The 26335-nt window shown below is 44.6% G+C and overlaps 1 protein-coding gene across 1 annotated transcript in view; it reads left to right on the top strand.

Moving 5' to 3' along the window:
- Positions 1–21426, top strand: part of LOC144830115 (retinol dehydrogenase 7-like) — a 71782-nt gene extending 50356 nt beyond the window's left edge. Inside the window, exons 5-7 of the mRNA XM_078688884.1 lie at positions 7776–8034; positions 12744–12907; positions 20574–21426. Of these exons, the coding sequence (XP_078545010.1) occupies positions 7776–8034; positions 12744–12907; positions 20574–20785 (635 nt within the window). The 3' untranslated portion in view covers positions 20786–21426. The remainder of the gene's footprint in view (positions 1–7775; positions 8035–12743; positions 12908–20573) is intronic.
- Positions 21427–26335: the final 4909 nt, after the last annotated feature.

Raw genomic sequence — 26335 nt, 5'->3', positions numbered from 1 at the left:
CCGTGCACGACAAAAGTGTGGCATTTCAAAAAAGGCAAGATGGCGCAGACAATGTTTTTCAACACTTCCTCATTTCCTTCGAATCGAACGTTAACAGACGTTGGGGCATATTACCAAAGTTAAGCGATATTTATCGCTAACGATGCTTACCAACCAATTTTTTACCACTAAACATCGTCAGAAATTATCGAAGATAAACCTTACTATTATCAAGGTTTATCGCAAATGCGATAATAAACGCCCGCAATGCATGAATATCGCTAAAAAGTCAGCGATATTCATGCATTACCGAGCTAATACTCTTAGCCATGTTATCCACCTCCCATTGGATAACATGGCTAAGAACTGCTCAGGGCAGGTGTTACTTTTTGGAGATATTCGCGCTTAGCGCGAATATCTCCAAAAGTTGGTAATAGGAGATAGATATCTTGCATGTTGTAATGCAAGTTATTGTGGTATATGGAACTCATACCATAATCTCTCAGGAAAGCAGAAACTGATCCTTTTGGGACCGCCTAAAAAGGCCTAGGGGGTGAGGAGTACTCTACTTTGCCCCCTTTTCACGTTCCGAACTATTTTATTTTACTCTCTTCTGTAATTACACAAAATACCAGCGATAAGATGCATCGGAGACACACAGTGAGAGAAAGGAGGCCGGAGATGAAGAAGACATGTCAAATACACATTGGAGATAATATAGTGGCAGAAGGGAAGTAAATATGAGTAAACTTACCATGTAACATAAAAATGTTGCACTCTATACTATAAGTCTCATTTTATACTACAATCACTTCGCTACAACCTCATAAATTAAAAATAAAAATAAATAATGTCTCAAACAATTTTTGATTTCTAAATATAAATTTATTCTTCAGAATTTTCTAAATTTGAAACAACTAGTAACATGTCCTCATCAGTAATTTCCTCTTCAATCATCTCATCTGGAATCTCCTCATTAAAAGTCTGCAATGATGATTCTTGTAACTCTATGGTCTCCAAACACTCGATAAATTCGCCATCAAGAGATTGATCAAAAAAATCATTCAAGTCATCTCCTCCTTCTGACAATATTTCATTATTGGTGCTGTCCATTTCAATCAATGTAGTGGAATCATTCAAGTCATCTCCTCGTGACAATATTTCATTATTGGTGCTCTCAATTTCAATCAATGTAGTGGAATCATTCAAGTCATCTCCTCCTTGTGACAATATTTCATTATTGGTGCTGTCCATTTCAATCAATCTAATGGAATCATACAAGCCATCTCCTCCTTGTGACAATATTTCATTATTGGTGCTCTCAATTTCAATCAATGTAGTGGAATCATTCAAGTCATCTCCTTGTGACAATATTTCATTCTTGGTGCTGTCCATTTCAATCAATCTAATGGAATCATACAAGTCATGTCCTCCTTGTGACAATATTTCATTATTGGTGCTCTCAATTTCAATCAATGTAGTGGACAATTCAAAAGAAATTGCCACGGTCTCTTCATTGTGAGCCATTTTATTTTGAAATTGCTTGCTGTAAATTGCAGAAAAAAATAATCACTTTCATTTATCGTTTTTAGTAATACATAATATAAAACTAACTTCATCAAGTATTTAGTATAACAGAAGGACTGCAAATAAATAACAGAAAACATTTTTCAAATTATCTTCAAGTGTACAACATAGTTCCCCTTACAAATTAACAACTCACCTTTTTAAAAGTAGCAGAAGTGTTAGTACTGTGTAAATCAAACACCAGAAATTCACCACCAAAAATTCCTCACAAATGTACCTCAGACAGTAGTATCACAAAATGGCTGTGGTTTCCTCTCATTTGACATATATACATAACCAATTAACTTTCATCACACACAAATACAAAACCAAAGTAACATTTTAATTGGTTCTAAATTTCAACACTTTCAAATGTGTTTTCCCCATGCAATTTTCCATAGGACATTTACATACGTCTACAGCCTGAATGGCTGAACGGAATTACACCAAACTTGGCAAAATGGTACATCAAACCTAAGAGGTCAGGAATGATCTACTATGCCCCCTTATGGTCATTTCCCCCTTCGCTTTGGCCTCCTCTTGTCTCTCAATCCTACCGAGGGACAAGATGGCGGCCGCTACGGACTGTTTGGAATGTTGACAGACGCCGGAGAACCAATCAGCTTCGCAAAGCTCCGTAACGCGAAAAGTACGCGAAGCGGAGCGCTGTTACAGATATATATCTTTTTTTCAACGTTAATTTCTCAAAATCCACTGGAGCACATATATTGAGACCTAGCAAAGGCACATCGGGCTACCAGTCCCTAATATTTTGCCAAGTTTCGTGCAAATCCATTCAGCCGTTCGATTATTATTATTTTGTTTTTTTTTTGCCCCGCGGGGCCCTTTTAAAACCTCCACATCAAACCTAGGGGGTCAGCGAGGATCTACTATGCCCCCTTATAGTTATTTCCCCCTTTGTTTTGACCTCCTCTTGTCTCTCGATCCTACCGAGAGACAAGATGGCGGCCGCTACGGACTGTTTGGAATGTTGACAGACGCCGGAGAACCAATCAGCTTCGCTTCACAAAGCTCCGTTGCGCGAAAAGTCCGCGAACCAGAGCGCTAACCGGTCCGCTGTTACAGATATATATCTTTTTTTAAACGTTAATTTCTCAAAATCCACTGGAGCACATATATTGAGACCTACAAAAGGCACATCGGGCTACCAGTCCCTACAATTTTGCCAAGTTTCGTGCAAATCCATTCAGCCGTTCGGGCTAAAAGTGAGGCCAACCGCCCTATGGAAAACTCAATGTTAAAAACACGTTTTGGGACCCCCCTTTTTTCTCGGCCCCCACTGGACGAACCCCCCCCAAATTTTCAAGGGCTGCTCAGAAACAAAATGTGCCATTTTCCTGAAAATTTCAGCCGATTCCGTCCACAAACGCCAAAGTTATTAGACATAGAATTTTCAAAAAACCCATAGAGAAAAAATCCTAACTATATATACCTACTGGCGACCGCCAGTAGGTAATATATATATATATATATATATATATGTATGTATGTATGTATGTATGTATCCCAGTTCACATTAATATTAAGGCAGAGCAAATCAACCACCCTGAGAACTGGCTACAGGCTGTTAAAATACAGAACTGGATGCTGGGGGAAAACAACCTCTTTTGTTACTAAATGTAGATATCAATCTGAACTCGATAGCAAAGGTGATCACAAAAAAGCTCCTGGGAAAAACAATACCAAAGTTAGTGACAGAGAATGATGAATATTGCAGTAATAGATTGAGATTTCAGCTCAAATCATTTTCATCTGGAGACACATGATGGGGATATATCAGCTCAAAACCTAATTTGGAATATACCGGAACAGACTGACCCGGTTTTGAGACAAACAGATTACAGGAGCTCCCAGCTTGCAGCTTTACTTGCAACCCCTGGCTTCTGCATCTTGAATGGAAGTTTTATAGAGGATAAGCCCTCGTCTTGGACACACATCTTGAAAAAGTTGACAACTATAATACACTACTCAGCCACCTCCTTACCTCTCTTCAAATATACTGGCCGCTTTCAGTTAGAGGAACGTGAGGCTAGAGATCATAATCCATAGATAATCATGCTAAAACTCTACCCATGTGTACATCCACCCGCCATCCTTTTTTATTGCTAATACCAATACAGACAAACTGAAGAGACTAAGGTGGCAAGGGAAGATCCAAGAACAGGCTGGGCAAATTTGCATAGATATGCTAGTTGAGCAGCAGCTTACAATACACAACACAATTACCAAGTGGGAACGATACTGCCAAATGTTGTTAAGAAGGTTCTGCAGGAACAAGATCTCTGTGCGTACGCTAACCAGGATATCGATAAAGATCCAGTCCTTTCGTATAATGTTAACATTCCTGAGGAATCCTGGATACAGTATTGGAGGAAGCACTATCCCATTACGCAAACAACATAGGGCAACGAAAAAGTACCTGGCACTAAGCTGCTCAACAGGCCAGGCAACCCATTACAACTAACAGTCCTGTGGCACAAAAATTACAAACAGGAACTTCACAGCCTGACCAACGGACAGGATAAGCTCCCAGGCGATGTCAAATATGGTACTGTTAAATAGCTGCTTACCACAGAACCCTGATCAAAATGTATGCACCTTAGAAAAAATTATAAGAAAGAGAAAGGAAGGCAATGACCCTGACCCAACAGCCTGCCTGGCACCCTATTTAGCTCCAACATTGAGTATTATAAAAGAAAATTTACCATTCTGTATAACACAGTGCTTCAGAACCAGGCAGTCCCTGACTCATGGCATGGATCCATAATATATCCAATTTACAAACATTGCGACAGGACTAATACAGGCAATTACTGTTTGATAGCATTATTAGATATAGACTCCAAATATTTTGCTAGCTTTATCTTGCAAGACCGTGCAGCATGAACAAACTCTATGGGCTTCACTCCATGGAATCAATCAGGCTTTCGTTGAGGACAGGGCACTTTATCGAATCTAGTTGCCCTATCCATATGAGAATTGCCTTTGCTTCCAAATCCATGCTATACACCTGCTTTGTTGACTTCAAGGCGGCCTTTGATATGACACAAATTAACACACACTGGGATCACAAGTAACGTATTGAGAGCTATCCAATTTCTGTATACTGGAACATGACTCAGTGTATAATTGGGTGACTTGTAAAGTACTACAGGAGAATGACCCGTCAACCACGTTGGGATTGGGGTAGATAATCAGAGTAAATAAACAATATCCCAACTGGTATTATTGAAAGACAAATAAATGCATATGCATAACGCATTATGAGAACAGAAATAAGGAGACTCAATAAGTTTTTCAAATGTGCTCATGGCATCATGTAATAAATAGAAGTAGTTAGGCAATTTACAGTTTTAACAGCACTGTAGGTAGATAAATAACAACACAACCCAAATTGTACTTGGTGCTCAAAGTGTGCAAGTGACATACAGGGTGATGACGCAAGTGACAATTGTGGTCAGCATAAACGGCGCATAGTGAATGGTGCTTGAATATATACAGTGAATAATGGAAAACAATGTGGATCCAAATGAATCGTTAAGCATGAGTTCTCAGTTGAGTTGACTGTAATTAGGATGAACCACATTGGGGGCTGCACCTTTTATTGCGCTGAGCGGTTGACGACATTTCGATCCTCTTTAGTTGGGATCATCTTCAGGACTGGGTTGTAAAGGGCAACGGTGCTGTTGAATTCAGGACGAGGTCCGTAATGCTTGAGCGGAGAACACCATAGGATCGATCAGTGCTAGCCTGTCCAGGACGTGGAGTCGTCAGGGCAGCAGCCGGAGATCCGAAGGCAACGGCGGGAGACCTGATCTGGTAAATGATCGGTGTCGAGAGAGTGAATCTTACGCTGAATGAAGCAGTGAGGGACGGGTACGACTGTCGTACCCATCCCTCGCTGCTCCATTCAGCGTAAGATTCACTCTCTCGACACCGATCATTTACCACATCGGATCTTCGGCCGCTGCCCTGACGACTCCGCGTCCTGGACAGGCTAGCACTGATCGCTCCTACGGTGTTCTCCGCTCAAGCATTACGGACCTCGTCCCGAATTCAACAGCATCGTTGCCCTTTACAACCCAGTCCTGAAGATGATCCCAACTAAAGATGATCGAAACGTCTTCGACCGCTCAGCACAATAAAAGGCGCAGCCCCCAATGTGGTTCATCCTAATTACAGTCAACTCAACTGAGAACTCATGCTTAACGATTAATTTGGATCCACATTGTTTTCCATTATTCACTGTATATATTCAATCACCACTCACTATGCACCGTTTATGCTGACCACAATTGTCACTTGCGTCGCCACCCTGTATGTCACTTGCACACTTTGAGCACCAAGTACAATTTTGGTTGTGTTGTTACTTATCTACCTACAGTGCTGTTACAGCTGTAAATTGCCTAACTACTTCTATTTATTACATGATGCCATGAGCACATTTGAAAAACTTATTGAGTCTCCTTATTTCTCTTTTCATAATGCTTTATGCATATGTATGTATTTGTCTTTTCAATAATACCAGTTGGGATATTGTTTATTTACTCCTATAATTGGGTGACAGCACATAATTCTCGCGAAAGATTCACACCTCAACAGGACTGAAGCAGGGATAGGTTCTCACTCTGCTGCTGTTCAATATTTACATCTCAGACCTTTCACATGATTTAAATTCTTTAAATACACACTACAACAAAACTCAGTGGTCTTCTGATGATGCACACCTTATCTGTGGACAACCTGCTGCTATTGAGCTTGACACGTGTAGGACTGCAGCGCCTTTTAAATGGTCTCTTCAGCTACACACAGCTGAATAACCTTTAAGAAAACCTCACTAAAACCAAAGTGGTTACATTTACAAAGAGACTCAGAACACCTGACACTTGGAATGTTGGTGGTCTCCAGATTGTATGCACCTCACAGAACATGTATCTCGGAGTGGTCTTCGATTCCAGAGGCTCCTTTATTCCCCACATGAATACCATGAAGTTGAAGGCTGCTCCCCTAATGTCAGGATTCTAGCAGCTCTCAAAAACTTTGCACAGTCCTAACCTAGGGCCCCAACAAAAAGTTGATGCTGCAAAATTCCTACCCACAATTGCACATAGTACTCAATTATACCAGGCAAGATAGCAAGAATCTTGGATTTATTGACGGCTAAGACATACCGTCTAGTCTTCAAACTTACAAACTATACCTCAGACGCCCAGCTGCGTCTACAGTTAGGCGTAACAAAACATACTTGGAATAAAAAAAAATGCTTTTCTTAAAAAGTACAATGGTTTCCATTTCGCTGAAAACAACATTGTATCGCCTCGAGTTTGGCATGAAATAAACAATCCGAACTCAAAGGAAAAGACGCAATTCAATCTTTTCATGCAGAAAGCCAATGGAACCTTCAAGCATCCCCTAAAGAATTTTAAAAACGTCTCAACCGATGACCAGTTCACTCTCTACCGGACAATAAAGCAAACCCGGCAAAGAAAGTCCCTGCCTGGCAAGTTATTAACTCTTACAAACTGTTAAAACCCCAGCCTTATTTTGATCAAAGATATCCACTCCACTTGAAGCTAGCATTCATATGACTGCACCTTGGGGTTCAGCAAACTCTGGACCAGACTCCTCCCTGGTTCAGAACAACAGAAGGAGAAGAGTGCAGGCTATGTGGAATGTGAAATGAGATGATGATGCACATTCTCTGCATCTACAAGCTGAAAGAAGGAAACTACTGAGGGGGCCTTTATTAAAGCAGTAATCAGAACTTCCAGACAAGATCTCACGCGGTCTCCAACCCAGTCCACACCCGACTGAGCACACGGGTCGTCTAATCGGTACATGCGTTTTAGGCAACCCTTAAAGGCTTTTAATGGTGAGACTAAGCCTTATAATCATGTAACTGCCGGCTCCCCATCCCATATTGGCTCTCGAGTCACAGAAACACGGACATCCATCAACACACAACCATTATACCTACTGTTAGTATGGTGAATGAAATCTCTGAAATGAACTAGTCATTGAAATTTGGCGAGTCATTTAAAATATGCAGACTTGGAACCCTAGAACACCCCATTGACCATAACATGTAAACATTCCTTTTAATGTACTATATTTGTTGTTTTAATGAGTAACTTTTATGTAAAATTGTTTTAATTAACTAAACACCTTTTTAAAAAACTTGAACTTGAGCATTTTCTTCTCTCTCCCAGGTCTCTGGGGATTGGTGAACAATGCGGGGGTTAGTTTCCCCATGGCTCCCAATGAATGGCTGACTAAAGAGGACTACGTAAAAGTAATCGACGTAAACTTGCTGGGCATGATCGACGTGACCCTGAATCTTCTGCCACTCGTGAGGCAAGCCAAGGGCAGGATCACCAATGTGAGCAGCAGTTTGGGCAGAATAGCAATCTTTGGTGGAGGGTACAGCCCTTCCAAATATGGAGTGGAGGCCTTCTCAGACAGCCTGAGGTAAGCAAGAGAAGTGCTGGCTCACAGCCCCCCCAAGTAATTGTTGACATTGGCTTCAATCCCTACTCTCTCACGCAGGTAGCAACAACTGATGTAAATCAGCATTTTTTTTGCATGTCAAACAATGGTTTTGATAGATTCTTCTGCAATAGATCAATATTGTGGCAGGCTAAAAAGGGATGTGTTTAGATACAGACGTCGTTCCATTGTACGCGAAAAACAGGTAGTATTGCTGTAGGTGAGTCGCAAGCTTCTTTCAAAGGACAACATATAAATCCACAGAATCCTCATTTTCCCCTTTTAAAGTCCTGCATACTTCCTCCTCCTCCCTCCCTCTTTGAGGTTGTTCACAATGCAGCAGTGGAGTCTAAACTTTTCAGTAATAAGAGCTACTTATGTGCAATGAAAATCGTCTCGGGGATCTAATATTATTGCTGTTGAAATAATGACAACATTGGACAAAATTACATCACTGGATGCAAGATTACCAGTAACAATAAACTCAGTGCATCAGGTACGGTTGCCAGCAATAGGGTACAAAAAAGTCTTCATCAATTTGTAATACCACCACATGGGCAATACATCACAACCACAGTTGCAATTCACCTGGCCCCTAGGTAATAATATGATCAATAAGTCCCCACATGGCAGCATGATTCAACACTCAAATATCATCTGTTAATATTAAAATACAACCATTATAACCAGACATCAGCATTCTGAAAATACACACATTTTCGTTTCGAATACACGCTTTTCAGTACATGGTATACGTATTTTATTTCAACCAAGTAAAAGTTTCCATATAATTAGGCTGGACTGCGCACAGAGGGCTACTTGCCAGTAAATCACAAGTTAATAGTAGGAGAAGCCTGCAATCCAGCATCTGTGTCAGCTCAATAAAGTCTGCATAGCAGCAATCTTGGATTAAAATCGTACAATGTATATAACTTCACAGCAACCATCTTGTATTTGAGCACAGAGGCTAGATGGTGTCTGGTGTTTCATATCTGCCATTGCTATACATGTTTGTATGTAATTTAGAAAACAAAATTCACAGACTCTCTTGGGAGTTGGCTAATCCTTCCTGAGAAGACTTTTAATTGAGGTGCAGGAGCTTGAGGAACCAACTGCCTCACTAGGTTTTAGGGAGGCCCTGGTAGACCTGGTTAGCACCTTAGCTGTTCACACCACCAACTTTACTATCCTAGGGGATTTGAACCTACATTTAGACGAAGTAGAAAACATTGATATGGTGAATTTTGCGACCGATTTAGCAGCCTGCCAATTGTTACAGCTAGTAGTGGGCCCTACTCATATTGCAGGGCACTTATTAGATCCAGTTTTTACTAATATATCCCACATTACAGTGCACACACCGATCAGGTTCGGTTGGACGGACCATTTTTTGGTTTCAATGTCCCTTCATGATGTCACTCCTGCTCGGACTTAGGGTCAGGTTTCCACTTGGAAACAACAGTGGCACAAACTAAATTGGGATCATCAGGGTGCTTGCCTTTTGGCTACTTGCCCGAATCTAGCTGAAGATTCCAATGAAGCTTACAGAGCATTCTCGAAGTGGATAGAGCACCCATTAGACAGCTTAATCCCTATGAAGCGCTCAGCCAATCACAAAACCAAATCTCAACCATTGTTCAAGATGGAACTTGCTGATATGCGTAAGGGGTGCAAGAAACCAGAACGGATTTGGAGAAGAGATTTCTGCTTCAAGGCCAAAGTTATCTATCGGGCAGCAATCAAAAACTACCATAAGGCCATATATCAGGCACGTACAGCTTTTATCTCTAATCAAATACGTGAGAGTACTAATTCCTCTAAGAGTACATTTTCCATTCTTGCCAGTCTGCAATCAAAACAAACTGCAGCTGGGTCAACCATCAAGTCCAATAAACAGTGTGAGGACCTTGCCCTCTTCTTTGTGGAAAAAGTGGACGCCATCTATCGGTCCTTCCCGACCACTTATATCATCCCGCAGGAGTCACGCGGCTGCCAACAGGCTAACACCCTCCACACTTTTCCGCCTACTACGGCTGATCAACTCTCTGCTCTTTGCTATAAGATTAAGTCAGGATCTCCTGCTGCCCCACTTAAGCCTGATCAATTTAAGAAAGTGCTGTCGACAATTCTACCACCCCTGAATCAGTTGATAAATGGTTCCCTCAGAACGGCTGTGGTGCCCGGGGCCTGGAAACAAGCAAATGTGATTCCTCTACTCAAGAAACCGACTCTTGATCCAGCCAGACCAGAGAATTACCGCCCTATTTCCTTGCTTCCACGGGCAGCTAAGATCACAGAGGCCTATGTGAACTTCATTCTATCTGACTATCTGACCGCCAATAACCTTCTGGATCCCTCTCAGAATGGTTTTAGGCCGGGTCATAGCACGGAATTAGCACTCCTGGCGGTTTACGGAACATCTCTGGTCAGCCGCTGATGAAGGTCGAACGTCGGCGCTGATTATGTTAGATCGGAGCAAAGCGTTCGACACAGTGTCACATGACATACTGCTGCAACGCCTTGTGGAGGCCAGAATTATGGGCTCGGCTTTGGAGTGGTTGGGTTCATTCCTTCATGAGAGGTAATTCACGGTCATTGCCCCGCCGTTTACCTCTGGCATTTATCCAGTTAAACAAGGGGTGCCTCAGGGCTCCTCCCTCAGCCCCCTATTGTTTAACATTTATATCCAACCTTTAGCGGCAGTTGCCATCAGTAGGGGTCTGACCATGGTCTCCTACGCTGACGATACGCAGTTGGTGGTGGCACTCTCTAATAACAACGAGCGGGACGCCCTCAAGTTTCAGGGCGACCTAGCGGCAGTGGCCGAGTGGATGAACAGCAATTGCCTCCAACTGAACTCTAACAAATCAGAGGTATTGTTAGTAGGAAGGGACCATGATCGGTGGAGCGATCTCTGGTGGCCAACCTGTCTTGGTAAACCCCCCTCCCCAAACAGGTGGCAAAGAACCTTGGGGTATGGCTCGACTCTTCCCTAAACTATTGAGTCTAAACAAAAAAAACGGCTGGGACGTGCTTTGGACTCCTTCGGGGGCTTAGACCCCTGTTGGGCTTTTCCGATGCCTCAACGCGTCAGGTCATCATTCAGGCAACGGTTCTGTCAAGACTCGACTATGCCTGTTCCCTGTATTTATGGTCCAACAAGGCGGAGGTCTTGAGGTTGCAAAGGGCACAGATTGCAGCTGCCAGAACACTTTTAGGTCTACGCAAATTTTGCTCTGTGTCTAATGCTATCCGCCGCCTGCACTGGCTACCGGTGGCCAGACGCATTGAATTCAAAACCTTATGCTTTGCTTTTAAGGTTTTGAAGCTGGCCACTCCTCCCATTTTGGCTTATCTCCTGTTGCCCTATGCCCCCACGCGATGTCTCCGCTCACTGGGTCAGCATATGGCGGTGGTTCCTCTGCCCCGTAGAGCCCGGGCGGGTGGCCGCTCTTTTCGTTATAGAGCCGCCACTCTTTGTAACTCACTTCCTGTGCAGATCTGTGGCCTTGACAACTACTTTGCATTTGGAAAAGCCATCAAGACCTACCTCTTTCCGGCTCCCTAGTCTTCCACATGCTCTCTACCGTGTTGTCTTTCCTGCATTAGCGCCGGGACGCCCCTTTGCTGGGGCAGCTGTCGCGTTTTACAAGCTGAGATAACATAACATAACATAACATGATGGAGAAATAGCTGCGTTTCAGACTGCAGACAGAGACGTTAATCCTTTAACGTTCTGAAGTTAATCAGCATGGCGTGGTTACATCCCTAAATACATACACATACTTTAACAAGTATTGGCAAAGCCAATAGGTCTTGCCTTTGAACCTATTTACTTTAACAATGGTTGTTAGCAATGCTGTACATCATTCCGGATGCTGTGCAGCATGGCTAAAGAAGAGGGAAAAAGGAATTCTATGATGTTATGTTATCTGGATTTTATAAAGCGCGTGTCTACTCCCAGGAGTGTCCCTGCACTGAGATAGAAAGACCACAATAACAGCAGACAGAGATCCGCCCTTGCCACCGAGTTGGAAAGTCCTAGAGCTGGAAAAGTCACTTTTTCAGATTCCGCCTAAAATGCACCTTATCATAGGTAGGGTGGTGGAAGAAACATGATATGGGGGAGAAGTTCACAGTACAGAGCTCGACGGAGGGGAAAGCAAAGTGCATAAGGGAGATAGCTTGAAAATAAATGCACTCTCATGGAGCGCTAAATCCAAAAAAAAGTAGTGCTTGAAAAGTACGAAGTGGAAGAACACAAGTAATGAGGTCATGCTCCAGGGAAGTGAGGACAAACGCAAGAAGAGGAAGAAAAGCTCACACAAGCTAATGAAGAAAAGGCTAGTAAAGGAGATAGACAATAAAGCAAACTAATGGTAAGCATCTAAGTGCACTGTAGGCGCACAGCAGGTCATTTCTCAAACATGCAGCTTGCTCTATCTGGTGGGCGAGACTTAAGGACCAACTTGTGACTTAAGTCTCTTACACAGAACAATGTATTTAGAGTTCAGACCTTATTGAGATTTTAAAGTCCGAGTTCTGGCACCAAATATAGTCATGTGATGTTGCACCTTGATATCAGATTGTCGTGGTGCAGTTTTATGCTTGGAGCTATTCATGTTCTTGAGATGCCTTGCTTTTCACAAGCGTTGATTAGCCATTTCCATGCTCTCACTTTTTTGCCTTAGACGTGATCTTCGCGCTTATGGAGTAAAAGTCTCAATTGTGGAACCCGGCGCTTTCAAAACTGGTATTGTAACCAGGCCAGTTGTAGAGAAAGGTTTACAGGACGCATGGGGCTGCATGCCAAACGACGTCAAGGAGACCTACGGAGAGCAGTACTTCAACGCCTGTGAGTTCACTTCGTGTCTGCCTTGGAGAGGGCTATAGAACATCCAAAGATGACTTTCTCATAAAAATATTAGCATTAATGTATCCGTTAATCTAAAGTGTGTTAGATCTACCATTTAAAATCAATAATTACATTACAGTATCTTAACAAAACACTATTATTTTTGCTTTAGTTAAGAATACCAAGGTTGCTGCGAAGGGATAAAGTATCGGCTTTAGTACAGGAAGACTTGGCAGCAGAGTTTCTGCTATATGGTAGATACCTGTATAAGTGCTGCAGATTAGAATATAAAAGCTAAATGGATTTGCAGAGTTTATCTTGTAACGCAATTATATTTTATTTATAAATTGCAATTTTTTTGTGTAGAGCTAGCCATGTGAGTGAGCAAGCAAGTGCTTCAGATGAGAAGATGCATAAAACAATCAGTGAAAAGAAGTGTAGTTATATGTATTGAACACTTTCCTAGCTTTCATAACGGATAGTTTCAATTCTATAAAGGTCACAGAAGTGGTGATTATGCTCTTCTTTGTTCATTTGTTTTAACAGCAGCCACATCAACTATCAAACAACAAAAATTTAACTTTCCATAAGCCACAGGGAAAGGTAGAAGTCCATCAACCAATCAGGAACCAGGATATCTATTCATATGCTCCTGTCAGCTCTCTCCCCCCCCCCCAATTAGGACTTGTTCTCATGAGAATTTTCAAACTTAACGTAAGGTTGAGTCCTTACTCCAAAATAAACCTATCCTTTGTCTCCGGGGTGGACGACGATCAGACAGCAATGAGTAGGCTAATCCACCGCTTAATTATGAAAATGTTCCTTCTATGCTAGGACCGGAGCAGGGATTATGCTAGTTTAAAGCTTGTCTACCACTACAGCCAAAATGGAGGGAACTGGCTTGAAGTAGAACCTTTTGAAAATCAGTCCGCTGCATTCAGAATATCTTCCAAGCGAGCTCCAAGAGCTTAGAACATTTTAGTTTCAATGCCAGCCTCTTGCATGGTCCATCGAACTCACCATGCAATGGTCGGGGAAGAGACTGCTTTGTACTGTTTTCGAAGGGCAATGAACAACTGCTGCTCCTCGTGGAGGCTGAGCTCCTCAGTCAAGGCCCCGTATGCCTTGATACCACAAATCACACATAGTTTCAAAAAGCCTGCCAAGGCCGGGTATGAGTTACACTTCCTAGGTCCAGAAACGTGGAAGGTGACCCCATAAATGTAATGTAAACATCCTACCCGTAATGTCCAAGGCCCATCTGCTGGACACTAGGCAGAGCAAGGTCCCCAGTTTCACCGACAACTGCTTTTGAGAAAAGTATTTATTGCCAGGTAAGAAACAAGTTCAGGACAGAATATCTTGGCTCTGGAGAAAGGGACAATTGGATGCCTCTGAAAAGTTTCCCAGCAAGGAGATGTTACCCCACAGGAAGACCTCCCACATGGGCATGACCCGAGGAGATCCCTGACCAAAAGGTGTTGACCCATCTTTTGGCCAGTATGTTTGCCGCTAATGAGGCTAGGAATTTCAAGATATTTACAAGATCGGTCCCCACTGGATCCAGGTCCCGTTGCTGACACCAACTCAACCATCAAGACCAAACCGATTGGTAAAGTTTGATCATACCGTCTTAGGAGATCCGCAGCACTTTTCAAAAGTCCCAGGACTTGCCATTGAGACCTGTAATCATTCACGACATAAGCTGGAGGGTTCCATTTATTGTCAAATGGTGGGATTCAGGGACGGATCCCTGAGGAGATACTGACATTGGGGTAAATGGATTGGAAAATTCCCAGGAAATTCCACCAGAACTGGAAACCAAACTTGCAACAGGCACATCGGGATCCCCACCACCAGCTATACCCGATGTCTGAGAGTCTGTGCAGTGAGTCTCTTTATCATCAACCAATCCTGAAGAAAGGCATCGGTCTATACTGTGTTGGGATTCGGTTTCCAACTGATGTATCAGGGAAGTTGATGGTCCAGGCCAGACGCAAAGAGGTCTATCGAGAATGGGCCCTAGTGGTCCAAGAGCGATTGAAACAGGTGGCAAAGGCTTGTGTCCCTGGCTTGTCATGATTGCCAATCTGTGACCTGGTTGGACGTGCCCAGGAGTGCTCCGCAATCACTGAAATATGGTGGTTGAGGCAATATTCCCAGAAACCATTGGCCAGATCCTAGAGAGCTCTGAACCTTGTGGCCCCAGATTTATTTAGTTATTTATTTATTTATTTAATTTATTTTAACATTTAATATAGCGCGAACAATTGCCCGCAGGCGTCTCGGCGCTGTACACTAGTTGACTCTCCTAACTTTGGCTTCAAGCTCTTTAAAGATTAAACAACCATGTTTTCAGCTGTTTTCTGAATGACAGGAGATTTGGGCTAGCTCTGATGGATTGGGGGAGTGTGTTCCATAGTTTCGGAGCAGCCACCAAGAATCGTCTGTCTCCCCAGTTAACTAATCTGGTCCGTGGCACTACCAGATCGTTCATCTTAGAAGAACGGAGTGGCCGAGGGGGCTGATATGGCGTGAGATGATCTCTCAAAAATTGCGGGGCTTGTTGGTGCAAGGATTTATACACAATACACAAGGTCTTGAACTTAATTCTATTCCTTACTGGAAACCAGTGAAGATCTCTCAAGGTGTCAGTTATGGGTTCAAATCTGGGGACACCCGTGAGAAGTCTGGCTGCAGCATTCTGTACAAGCTGCATTTTCTTGATGACCCTGATTTGGGCATTGGCAAACAAGCCATTACAGTAGTCCAATGCAGACAGGACAAGAGCGCTTACTAATGTTCTGCCTACTGATTTGGGAAGGAATGGCAGGATCTTTTTTACCAGGCGTAACTTATAGAAAGCCGCAGATGTCGTCTGGTTGGCATGAGCCACAAAATTCAATTTATCATCGAAGATGACACCTAGGTTTCTCACCTTCGGGGTTGGTTTAGGCAGGGCTCCAAAGGATGGAGGCCACCATGCCAAAGACCAGCAGGGGCTAAGGTGACCAAAAGTTACCACCTCGGTTTTTTCGGAGTTCAGTTTTAAGCGGCTTGCTGACATCCATCGTCCGATAGCCAACATTCCTGCCTTAAAACTCTCCGCTACTGTTTCCCCATCATTTCTGATGGTCAGAATCAACTGGGTGTCGTCCGCATATGAGGTAAGGTTCATCCCGTGCGCTTTGATGGTTTTAGCGAGGTCCGACACATAGATATTAAATAGTGTCGGACTAAGGGATGAACCTTGAGGTACCCCACATGGCAAGGACAACTCCGTTGACTCAAATTGTCCCAAGGCAACTGCCTGGGACCTATCCGCCAGAAACGATGCCAATAGGTTCTTGGCTAGGCCCCGCAGGCCCATCCCCTCGACACGGTCGACCAAAATCTTGTGGTCGACCGTGTCGAAAGCGGCCGATAGGTCTAGAAGCACCAGTAGTGCTGAACCCCCTTGATCTCGAATTAGTCGGATATCGTCCGCCGCTTTAATGAGCGCCGTTTCCGTTCCATGAAACTTGCGGAATCCAAATTGTGTTTCATCGAGCAGATGGTTTTGTTCGATGAATTCCGCAAGTTGAATGTTCATTGCCTTTTCTACCACTTTGGCTAGAAATGGGAGGTTAGCTATGGGCCTATAGTTTTTTAACTCCATTTTATCTAGGCCAGATTTTTTCAGAAGTGGTTTCAGTAAGGTTTTTTTTAGTGAAGTGGGGAAGATTCCAGTGCAGAACATTAAGTTGCAGATTTGAGTTATAACAGGGATCAACGTGTCCATTAATGGGCGTAAAGTTTTCAGGGGGCAAGGGTCCAGTGCTGAGCCGGACTTAATGGTTTTGATGATATCCTGGATTTGATTTTCTGAAATTTCCACAAACTGCGAGAAGATTTTGTCCGTATGTGGTATACTTATATCATCATTATTTTGTTTATCAGAGGCGGCAAATGATGAGAAGATGTCATTTACTTTAGTAAAAAAGTAGGAAGCTATTGAGATGGTTGATGCAATGGACTGCCGCTATATTGTCCCTTTGTAGGAGAACACAACACTGCACATGTTCCCTGGTGCAACCCTACATTGTGAAAGAAGCCACCATCAGTTTGAGACAATTGATGTGCAGAGATTGCTCTGCGGCGGACCATCCACCTCTGGTGGTGAACTCCACACAACGCGTGCCCCAACCAGTGCCTCTGGCGCCGGAATCTATCACCAGATCCAGCTGGGATCCAAAGATTGCACATCAATCCAGGGTTCCATATGTCTGAGCCACCATTGTTATTCCTCCTTGGCCTCATCCGAGAGGGGAATGTGCTAGGAGTACCTGAGACCATGGCGCACGTGAGATGCCTTCAAGCGTTGCAGTGCCCAGAAGTGTAGGGGCCTGGGAAAATTACCTGAATGGAGGATGACAGGAGGCGGACTACACTGGCTATCTGCTGGAGGGTGGTGGATGGTTTGTACAGGGTTCTGCGTACCTTGTGTCATATCTAGGCCATCTTCCTGGATGGAAGACTAAGCGTTGTTTCCACCAAGTTGATCACAAAACCCTGTAAGACAAGGGTCTAGGAAGGTCTCAGGGCAGATTTCTCATGATTGATAATGAATCCCAGGGACTGGAGGAGAGCTACGTTGTTTTCCTAGATGCAGTGATAATGTGTGTGTACATTGATCTATGAGAAGCATATTGTCCAGCTACACAATCATGCTTTCTCATAGGCACTTAGATGTTTGACCACATGATTGAGGACCTTGGTGAAACATCAAGGAGCGGAGGATAGGCCAAAGGGGAGGGAGTTGAATTCAAAGACCTGACCCTGCCATTGAAACTGTAGGAACCGACGATGCGGCAGGAATATTGGGCTTGTCAGATAAGCATACTTGAGATCCAAACACACCAGCTAATCTTTGGGTTTGAGGAGGTCCCAGAGGAGATAGATGCCCTCCATATTGAAATGGCAAAAGACCAGCCATTCGCTGAGTTCCCGGAGGTTGATCACCGGGCACTGACCCCATCCCGCTTTTCCAAAAGGAATAAATTGCTGAGGTTGCCCGAGGGGTGATGCATGGACAGCGAGATGGCTCTCTTGGAAAGGAGTTTCTGGATCTCTAACTGGATAAGGGTAGATTACGTCTCCAAGAAGCGGAGGGGTCAAGGCAGGAAATGTTGGAAGGGGGACCCATGGAATTCCATATGGGAACCCTGAATGGTCCGTAGAACCCAGACATTGGATGTTAGAGTTTTCCAGGTATGGATGAATCTGCGAGACGAACCCCCTGTGAAAAATAAGAGTTACACTCACCGTTTGTGTTGATGGAAGAACCTACTCCTCATGAACCACCTCGAGATCCTCTGTGGCGCATGTCCCCCCTGGTGGGGTAGAAACCCCTGAAGTGGGAGGCATCCTGCCAGTGACTCCGCCTGGAGGTCTGACATCTATTTGAGGCTTGAGATTGTGAGTACCCAGCGGAGGACCTCCTGCCACAGCCGGCCCCCCTCAAAACCCAAGGGGTGAATATGCACTTTATTGAAGACTGGGCTTTGTCTAGAGAGTTGAAGGATGATACAAACTTGCTGAGCTCCTTAATGAAAGGTTCACCAAAGAGCCCACCCTGCACAATCTGCACTGCTTCTGAGGTTGCCAGATCCCCTAGCTTCAGAACTATTTTAATCAGGAGAGATCTGTGCCTCTTGGGAGAGATGGCACATTTGGCGTTGGCCAGGAAAATAATGGTACTCTGGGTCCAGTCAGAAAGTACCTTCAGGGAAATTTGTGCACGGAAGGCTTTGGCATCCTCCACCATGTGGAGTATTTTTGTCAATGGCCTCGTCATGTTCAGGAGCTTATCCTGGCATGACCGTCAGGAGTGGTCAATGCCCTTCTTTGGCTCCCCGATGTACTTGGCCAGACATGTGGCCATTCTGAGTTCAATTTCTGGTGTTAAGGGCCACCGTACAGTCCAATGAGGGGCAGGTCAGTTTGCCCTAAATTGGTTGAATATCTCTGTCAAGGGGTGTGCCCAGCCTTCTCACCATATACATCGCTACTTTATCAATGGTGGTCCATTCGGAGGAACAAGGGTGCATCAGTTCCTCAGGGTCAAGCATGTCAGACTCTGCGCCGTGGGCCTCCTCCGTGGCGGGGTCCATCCCAGATGGGGGAGGCATTAACCGCCATGACCTGTCCTGGTCTGAGTCCCTATCGGACCCCGTGGTGGATCTGTCAAAGGCAGGGAGCGGGGAGGGGAGCTGATCCGCACCTGGTGCCTGCAGGCCCTCTAGCTCATCTGGTATGGAGGAGATAGGAGAGTGGCCCAGGAAGGCCTTTTTAAGCCTGGTGAAAGCATCCAGGTCAACCCCAGGGGTCTGCTGGCATTTGCACAGGTTCTTGGGGTGTTTGGCATCAGGCAGACCTGGAGGTAGGGGGGCAGGAAGGCCCACTAGGTCTTCCCTCCGGGGGAGGGGTTGTTGGCACTTTTGCGCCATTGCTAGGAGCTACTTCTCCAAGCACGCCTCTGAGACTGCCTTGTGAATGGAGGCGTCTACTGCTTCACAGAACGTATCCGTGACTGGGAAGTAGAAGTTCTCCTCCTCATATTCCTCCATTAGATAAATGTGAGTGTAGACACATATAGAGGGCAATTAATAACTGGGGGAACCCAGAGAGGGAGTTAGGGTAGCGAAGCGCTCCAGTCACATGCACAGTATTAAAGGCTATAAGCCTCTCGGGACATCACACGCCCTTTGATATTCAATGGGCTGGTCAAATACCGCCTTGGTCGGTTTTTGAGCGAGTGGAAGGCAGGCACCGCTGTTACATACAAGTACAGACCCCGTGGGGCGTAAGGATTCCAGGTGGGTTGGGGATTAGTTTCTGAGTATATAACACGGTCGGAGGTGCTCAGCGGTCAGGCACAGGAAGTGGCAATGTGTGCTCCGATCTGCGGAGGTAGGGATCGGTGTCCACATAAGGAGACGAGAGGCACAAGGGGTGTGCTCCCTCTAGCCGCTGGAGGACTGCTGCGTGCCTGCCGTGCGGCATGTAGAAGGCTAAGGACTGCACTTAAGTGGCCGGGAAGGAGCGTTGGGGCATTTCCGCAGCTGCTGAAAATAAGAATTGTACTTTCTGCAGCAAATGTCAGTAAAACCACCAACAACAATGAATACAGAGGCAAAAACAAAGGACAGCAGTCCCAAAACTTATCTCCAATGGCTGATAAAGCAGTGAAGAAAGAGGGGCAAAGAGAGCTGACAGGAGCATTTGAAGAGATATCGGCTCCTGATTGGTTAATAATGGACTTCTTCCTTTCCCTATGGCATGTCGAAAATGAAATGTTTGATTGTTGATATGGATGCTGTTAAATAAAATGAAGAAAGAAGAGCATAATCCCAGCCTCTGGTCCTGACTTTGTATTGCAGATGGTGAGAATTTCGAAAAAGACTAGCATAGATGTATTTTCAAGCTATTATAGAGGGAGGTAGATTTGGATAGATAGAGCCTCGAGTAGATGGTTCCAAAGTCTTGCGGAAGCCAGTTGAGTTCTCTCATAATAGGAGCTGCTTGATATTGTACAACAGAATAGCGGGGCATGTGCAGAGCTGTATTGAATAAGTGCCATGTGAGAGGATGTACTGTAGGCTCATCTTTAGTCTTTTCTTTACAGACCGCAAAAACTTTATTAACTTGGTGAACGCAGGCAGCTCAAACCTGCACCTTGTGGTGGACTCCTTACAGCACTCTGTAATAGCTGTCTACCCGCGGACACGCTACTCCCCTGGATGGGACTGCAAGTTCGTCTGTCTCCCTCTTTCATACTTTCCGACCATCATCGTGGATTACTTGCTGGCCTGGTCCTCCCCTGTTCCTGGCCACTGAGCTACCACATCTATTTGCTCACCTTTAAAACATGGCTGTTACCAGGCTTGTAACATCAGCATTCTAGATTGGATAACTGATGGATTATTTCCTCAACATAAACACCTGCCTGCCACTCAACCAGCAGAACAGGAACAAGCTTGGTTTAAATTCCTAAAGTAGACAACAGAAGACCAAAGGTAATTGCAAGTTTTTGGTGGTGTCTGGCAGCTATGCAGGACCAAGACACTTCTTCTTGAAAACACTAACTGTAAAATGCCAAAAAGCTACAACCAGTACTTTTCTTCCAGCGGTTCGAGTCCATTGAACCTCCTTCTATCGACTTGCATGAAGTACCTGAAATCTTTTCATTTTAAAAGGTCTTTTAAATCCGTGCTGTTCCTTTCTTTTTTCATTCTAAAGAATTTGGGAGGTATTTCATGATGGGATGTCGAGCTGCCTGATGATGGAGACTATTGACTAGGAGAGATGTTTGCATCCTTACGCTTTACATTTCATCAACTGGTTTTCTCTTTATGCTTTTATACCACTTCCACCCTAAAGCATCCTGGATGCTATATGGTGCGGTATCGAACATCATTGCAACAATAGCATTCTTTAAAACAAACAACCCATTACAATTGGCGAATTTTGTAAACTGTGAAAAACCAACTCTGAGAAAGGGTCTAAGGGCTAGATTAACGACCCGACAGACACATGCCCTAATGCACTATACAAAACAAAGAGAAGTCTGGGGGTCAGACAATGCTACAATTCTATTGTGGGAACATCAGACAGAGTGCTGTGAGATGGACCAATATGTGCAAATAAGTATAATTATGTGTCATACTGCACTTAAGTATCCAAGAAGTGCCCATCAGCTCCCGTCCGGTGTCGCCCAATACATCATTTGGGCTCTCCTTACCCAGGAGAAAGTACAGTTTGTCTATTGATGTAAGTTTAGACAATAAGCAACTTATACATAATATAAAGTTGTGTTGGTAATTAAACCGGATAGTTAATTTGAATGGGTAGCTGAATTACAGTGCCAAAAGAAGAGATAAATGTGTGAAAAAGTGCAAACTAAAATTAGGTCGTATTTGAGTGGATTGCAAAGTTTATTAGGTTCCCTCAATACTCCTAAGATTAAAATGTAAATACACGAGCAGATTTAACATTATATCCGCAAGTCAGTAGGGTCAACATGTTTCAGCTATTGTGACTCTGAATATGTCACTGCTTTCTTCAGGACCTTGATGTTAATGGCTACTGTACAAAAAGTATATAATTGGAAAAATATCACCTGTATATTTTTCAACGTGACTCAGTCCTCTCCTCCGTAACTACTAGAAAAGAAAAACAGAGAACAAAGCACCATAACAAACGAACACACAGTAGAATTGACGCACAGACAAAAACACATTTGTTCTGCCATACAAAGTAAAAACTTCGTTGATTGTGTAGAGATGGTCTTAAATTCACCATTATCTCAAATCCAAAGAAAATCTTTAACTTTTAATATAGCCATCTTACCTATTCCGTAGGAGGAATGGCATCACCCCACCTGGCTGTTGCTCAGGTACGAGGAGCACCGCTCTGGTAACACAAAACAAAATATACCACTTAAACTCACAACAGGCAGCCACACCTCTTCCTCGATATCAGTTTTATCTCAATCTGTTAGTTTTGTTATCCAGTAACACTATTTATATCTATTCTAAACTCGATTTTATTCCATCTCCTCTAGTATCTCAAGGAGCAAATTTGTAAGTAACTGGCCCGACATGTATCTGCGAAGCGAGCCAGATATCTTACAAAATACACGAAGATCCATTAACTAATCTTTCGTGCATGTTAATGCCGTTTAATGTTGTTCACCGCCTCACGCTAATAGTATCATGTTCTGTGCGTGTCGTTCTGAATATACTTCAAGCGCATCTACAATCCAGCGCTCGTGCCAGTTTTTTTTGTACAGAGCTGATCGTATAACCAGCCAAAGCTCCATGCTATTTGCCACTGTTAGAGCTATTTTTTGTTTGTCACTCGAGTTAGATGTATTAACTCGAGTGGTACCCGTCATGAAAAACACTTGTTTCGATCTCCAGCCGGAGACCGTGTGCAATGCGCAACAACCAGACTTTAACTGCCGCTCAGTTCTTACCTTTCCGTCGGTACACCGCGCGTTCTTCCGAACGATCTGGGGGGGCGCCGGTGTATCGCGGAACCACCATTTTTGACTGTCTGGTATCACGTGACCTTTCCATCGCGTGACTCAAAAGAACTACAAAACTCCGATAGTATCTCGGGAATTGCAGTTTGACCATCACGCAATGCAAGAAACTACAAAACTCTGATTGCATCTCGGGAAATGTCGTTTTTTTATTAGTGTGTGCTACTATTTGTTTATTTATGTCGCTATCCCTACCCTTCTTAACAGTTTAACAAGCTGTAACTGCAGGAAATAGTTGAAAATTTTACTTAATCAAACGTCGAGTGTTAATATAAACAACCCGTGTATCTTGCAGAGGGGACATTGATGATTTTTATGATAGCTACGACTTACAGTCTGCCGTTGGATGTCTCATAATTTATAGGATTCACAGTTTAGTCAAAAGACTCATCTATATAAACAGCATCAGGCAACACTGGGTAGCATACATACAGAAAATTGCATTCAGATAGAGAACTTTCAGAGACACAATGAGGGCGAGGTCTACAATGACATCCATGGGATGTCTTCGTTTAAACCCACTTTGTCACTATTTAATCGATAGACCCACTTTTGCTCCCTTTTGAAAAGATAGTTGGAAATATCAACGACATGTGTTGGTATCGTTGGTTGTTCCAGTATAGTCCAAAGTCATTTGGACCATGGCCCTTCTCTAAAAAGTGTGCCGTCAGTCTCGTTGCTTGGCGTCGGCAACGTATAGTACTTTTATGCTCTGAAATTCTCACTTTTATGCGTCTCGTTGTCATTCCGACATAACGCTTTTGGCACGGGCAGGTAATTAGATATATAAGATTCTCGCTGTTGCAGTTGGTGAATCTGCGTTGCTCCCAGGCTCTACTTGTACCTATGTCAATAGAGACAGATTTAGAGGTCTGGGGACAGGCTGCACACGTGCCACATGGGTGATGACCCACTACTGCGGGTAAATCCCAAAGTGTTCCAATCGTTCTAGGAGTCTTGGTTATAGGTCTTGTGTGAACCAACTTATCTTTAAGATTAGGGCCCCTTTTGAACACAAAGAGTGGACGTGCTAATTGATCGCCACATATATTGTGTTTGGCAGGGGGTGGCAACTTATAATAATTTAAACTGGCATGAGTTTAAATGAAGCATAGATGGACACAGGGAGAAGCAGCTCTGCTTTTATAGCTCCCACAAAGACCAGTGTTAGAACTGGGGGTCTCTAATTGGCAGAGGTAAGTACCTTTGACCAAGTAGGGACCCTCACTTCTAGTCAGGTTAAAAGGATATACACAGTAGATAATCCCTGCTCACCCCCTAGGTAGCTTGGCACGAGCAGACAGGCTTACCCCCAAGGCAATGTGTTAAAGTATTTGCACTCAATCCCCACAATGACACCCCAGTACACCACAAATGTAGACCACACAGGTAAGTATATCAAAAATATGACTTTATATAGTTTCAGCAGTAAAAAGGCAGTTATTGTAGTATTGCACGATATCTTTAACTTCTCTTAGTATTTATCTGGTTTCTAGGAAAGTCTCACACGTTTAAAAATAAACAGTCTCAAATCTTTTAGATCTCGCTCGAGCGTTCCACAAGGCGTATGGTCAAAATCCGCCCCTCGCTACCCCTACGCCAGCCCCACAAGGACGCCTCACCGTCTTGTTCCTTAACGGAGAAACTTCAGAGGGAGAGGATTCCTCAACACAGCCCCGGCCGGTCCCGTCAGCTCTCCACCCACTCTCGGCACTTCCGCGAGCGGCGAGAAGCTAACCTGGCACTTCTTTGCTGGGACGGCAGGCCGGGGGCGATGGATACACGCGATGCACCCTTGGCGGGGTCGGGTCACGCAGAATACTCGGCTTCGGCTTTCGCGATGGTTCCTCTCTGGTCACGGCTCTCGGCGGCTCCCGGCGATGTTCCAATGACGCGAACCAATCCCGTCGCAGCCCTCACGGCGAGCCTCCACAGACACCCGAGAGTCAGCCAATGGCAGTGCGGCTCCCGGGAAAAGCCCCTAATGATGCGTAGCCTCAGACCAATGGCTGCGCTGCTCGGGTGATGACGCGGCGGCGCTGGGGCCAATCCCAGCGCGGCGTTGGTGAGGGGGCTCGACTCTCTCGTCCAATGAGAGAGCAGCGGACTCGATCTTTGCTTCGGCAGCGCCGGCAAAGTACGGTGAACGTCTCAGGGTGTTTCTGGCCCCGGGCAGCGGCGGTGAAAAGGCGGCAAGTGATTTTCGAAGGCGCTGGTCACAGCTAGACCGCCCTCACGGCCACAAGATCTTGTTGGGGCAGGGTTCACGAAGGGAGGCACCACGGACCTCCGACCCTCGCAGAATATGTGCCGATGAGCACACCGATCTCTGCCCACGATCAGCAGTTGGAAATAAATAATGCACCAGGCCAAAACAGCTCGATCTTCACAGCGTAGTTCAGTTTATGTGGAACCCTTTGACCCTGGGTTCCAGGACAGGAGGCCAGCTCTTCTCAGGCCCTTGGAGATTCAGTCTAAGACACAGCACACAGCAAAGTCTTGGTAGTCACAAGCAGGCAGGGGCACAGCACACCCTTCTTCTCTCCTTCAGTTGAACAGCAGAACAGGTCAGCCCTTAGAGCACACAGCAAGGCAGTCTTCCTTCAGCGGTCCTTCTTCTGGCAGAGGTTCCTCTTGATTGTAGAATCTGAAAATGTGTTGTCAGGGGTCCTTTTCTTATACCCCAAAAAGTCTTTGAAGTCTTTGTGCAAGTGGGCCCTGAGCCCGGTCTAAACCAGTTCTGGGTTATGCTGGAGCCCTTGGGCTTCCTGGCTTCTTCCTTCCTTTCAGTGTGAGGGGCAGAGGTGACAGTCGCCCAGCAGGAGGTGGAGCCAGCATTGTGGCAGGCAGGCACAGCCCTATTCACTCCCAGGTGCTATCTCCTCCCACCACTCTAGTTGCAGATGCAGTCATTCAACCACAGGCTGACTCAGACAACCTCCTGGGGGCTCCCCAGCCCCTGTCACCCTCAAACCAGACAGTCAATCCACAAGCAGGCCCAGGCACACAGAAAGGTTAGACAAGAGAACAGCCACTTTCTAAAAGTACTGTTCTCAAACACAGAATTTAAAAACAACCTTTCCTAAAAGATGTGTTATTAAATTCTGAGTTCAAGGATATCAATCACTTATGTCCCATCTTGTTCCTATGAGAAGATAGGCTGGTATCCATTGGGACCAGCCTCCCCCATGTTAGTCTATGGAGCAAGATAACCTTGCAGCAGTGAGCACACAAAATGGCTGCTGCTCACTACCAGAGCATGTTACCTGCACTAGTACATGCTCTACCTTTCCTATACACTGCACCCTGCCCAGGGGGGTACCTTGAGCCTTCCATAGGGG

Source organism: Lissotriton helveticus, chromosome 1_1 (assembly GCF_964261635.1).
Source record: "Lissotriton helveticus chromosome 1_1, aLisHel1.1, whole genome shotgun sequence".
Classification (NCBI taxonomy): Eukaryota; Metazoa; Chordata; class Amphibia; order Caudata; family Salamandridae; genus Lissotriton; species Lissotriton helveticus.
The sequence above is the reverse complement of the archived record's forward strand: the minus strand, read 5'-3'. Positions and strand labels throughout refer to the sequence as shown.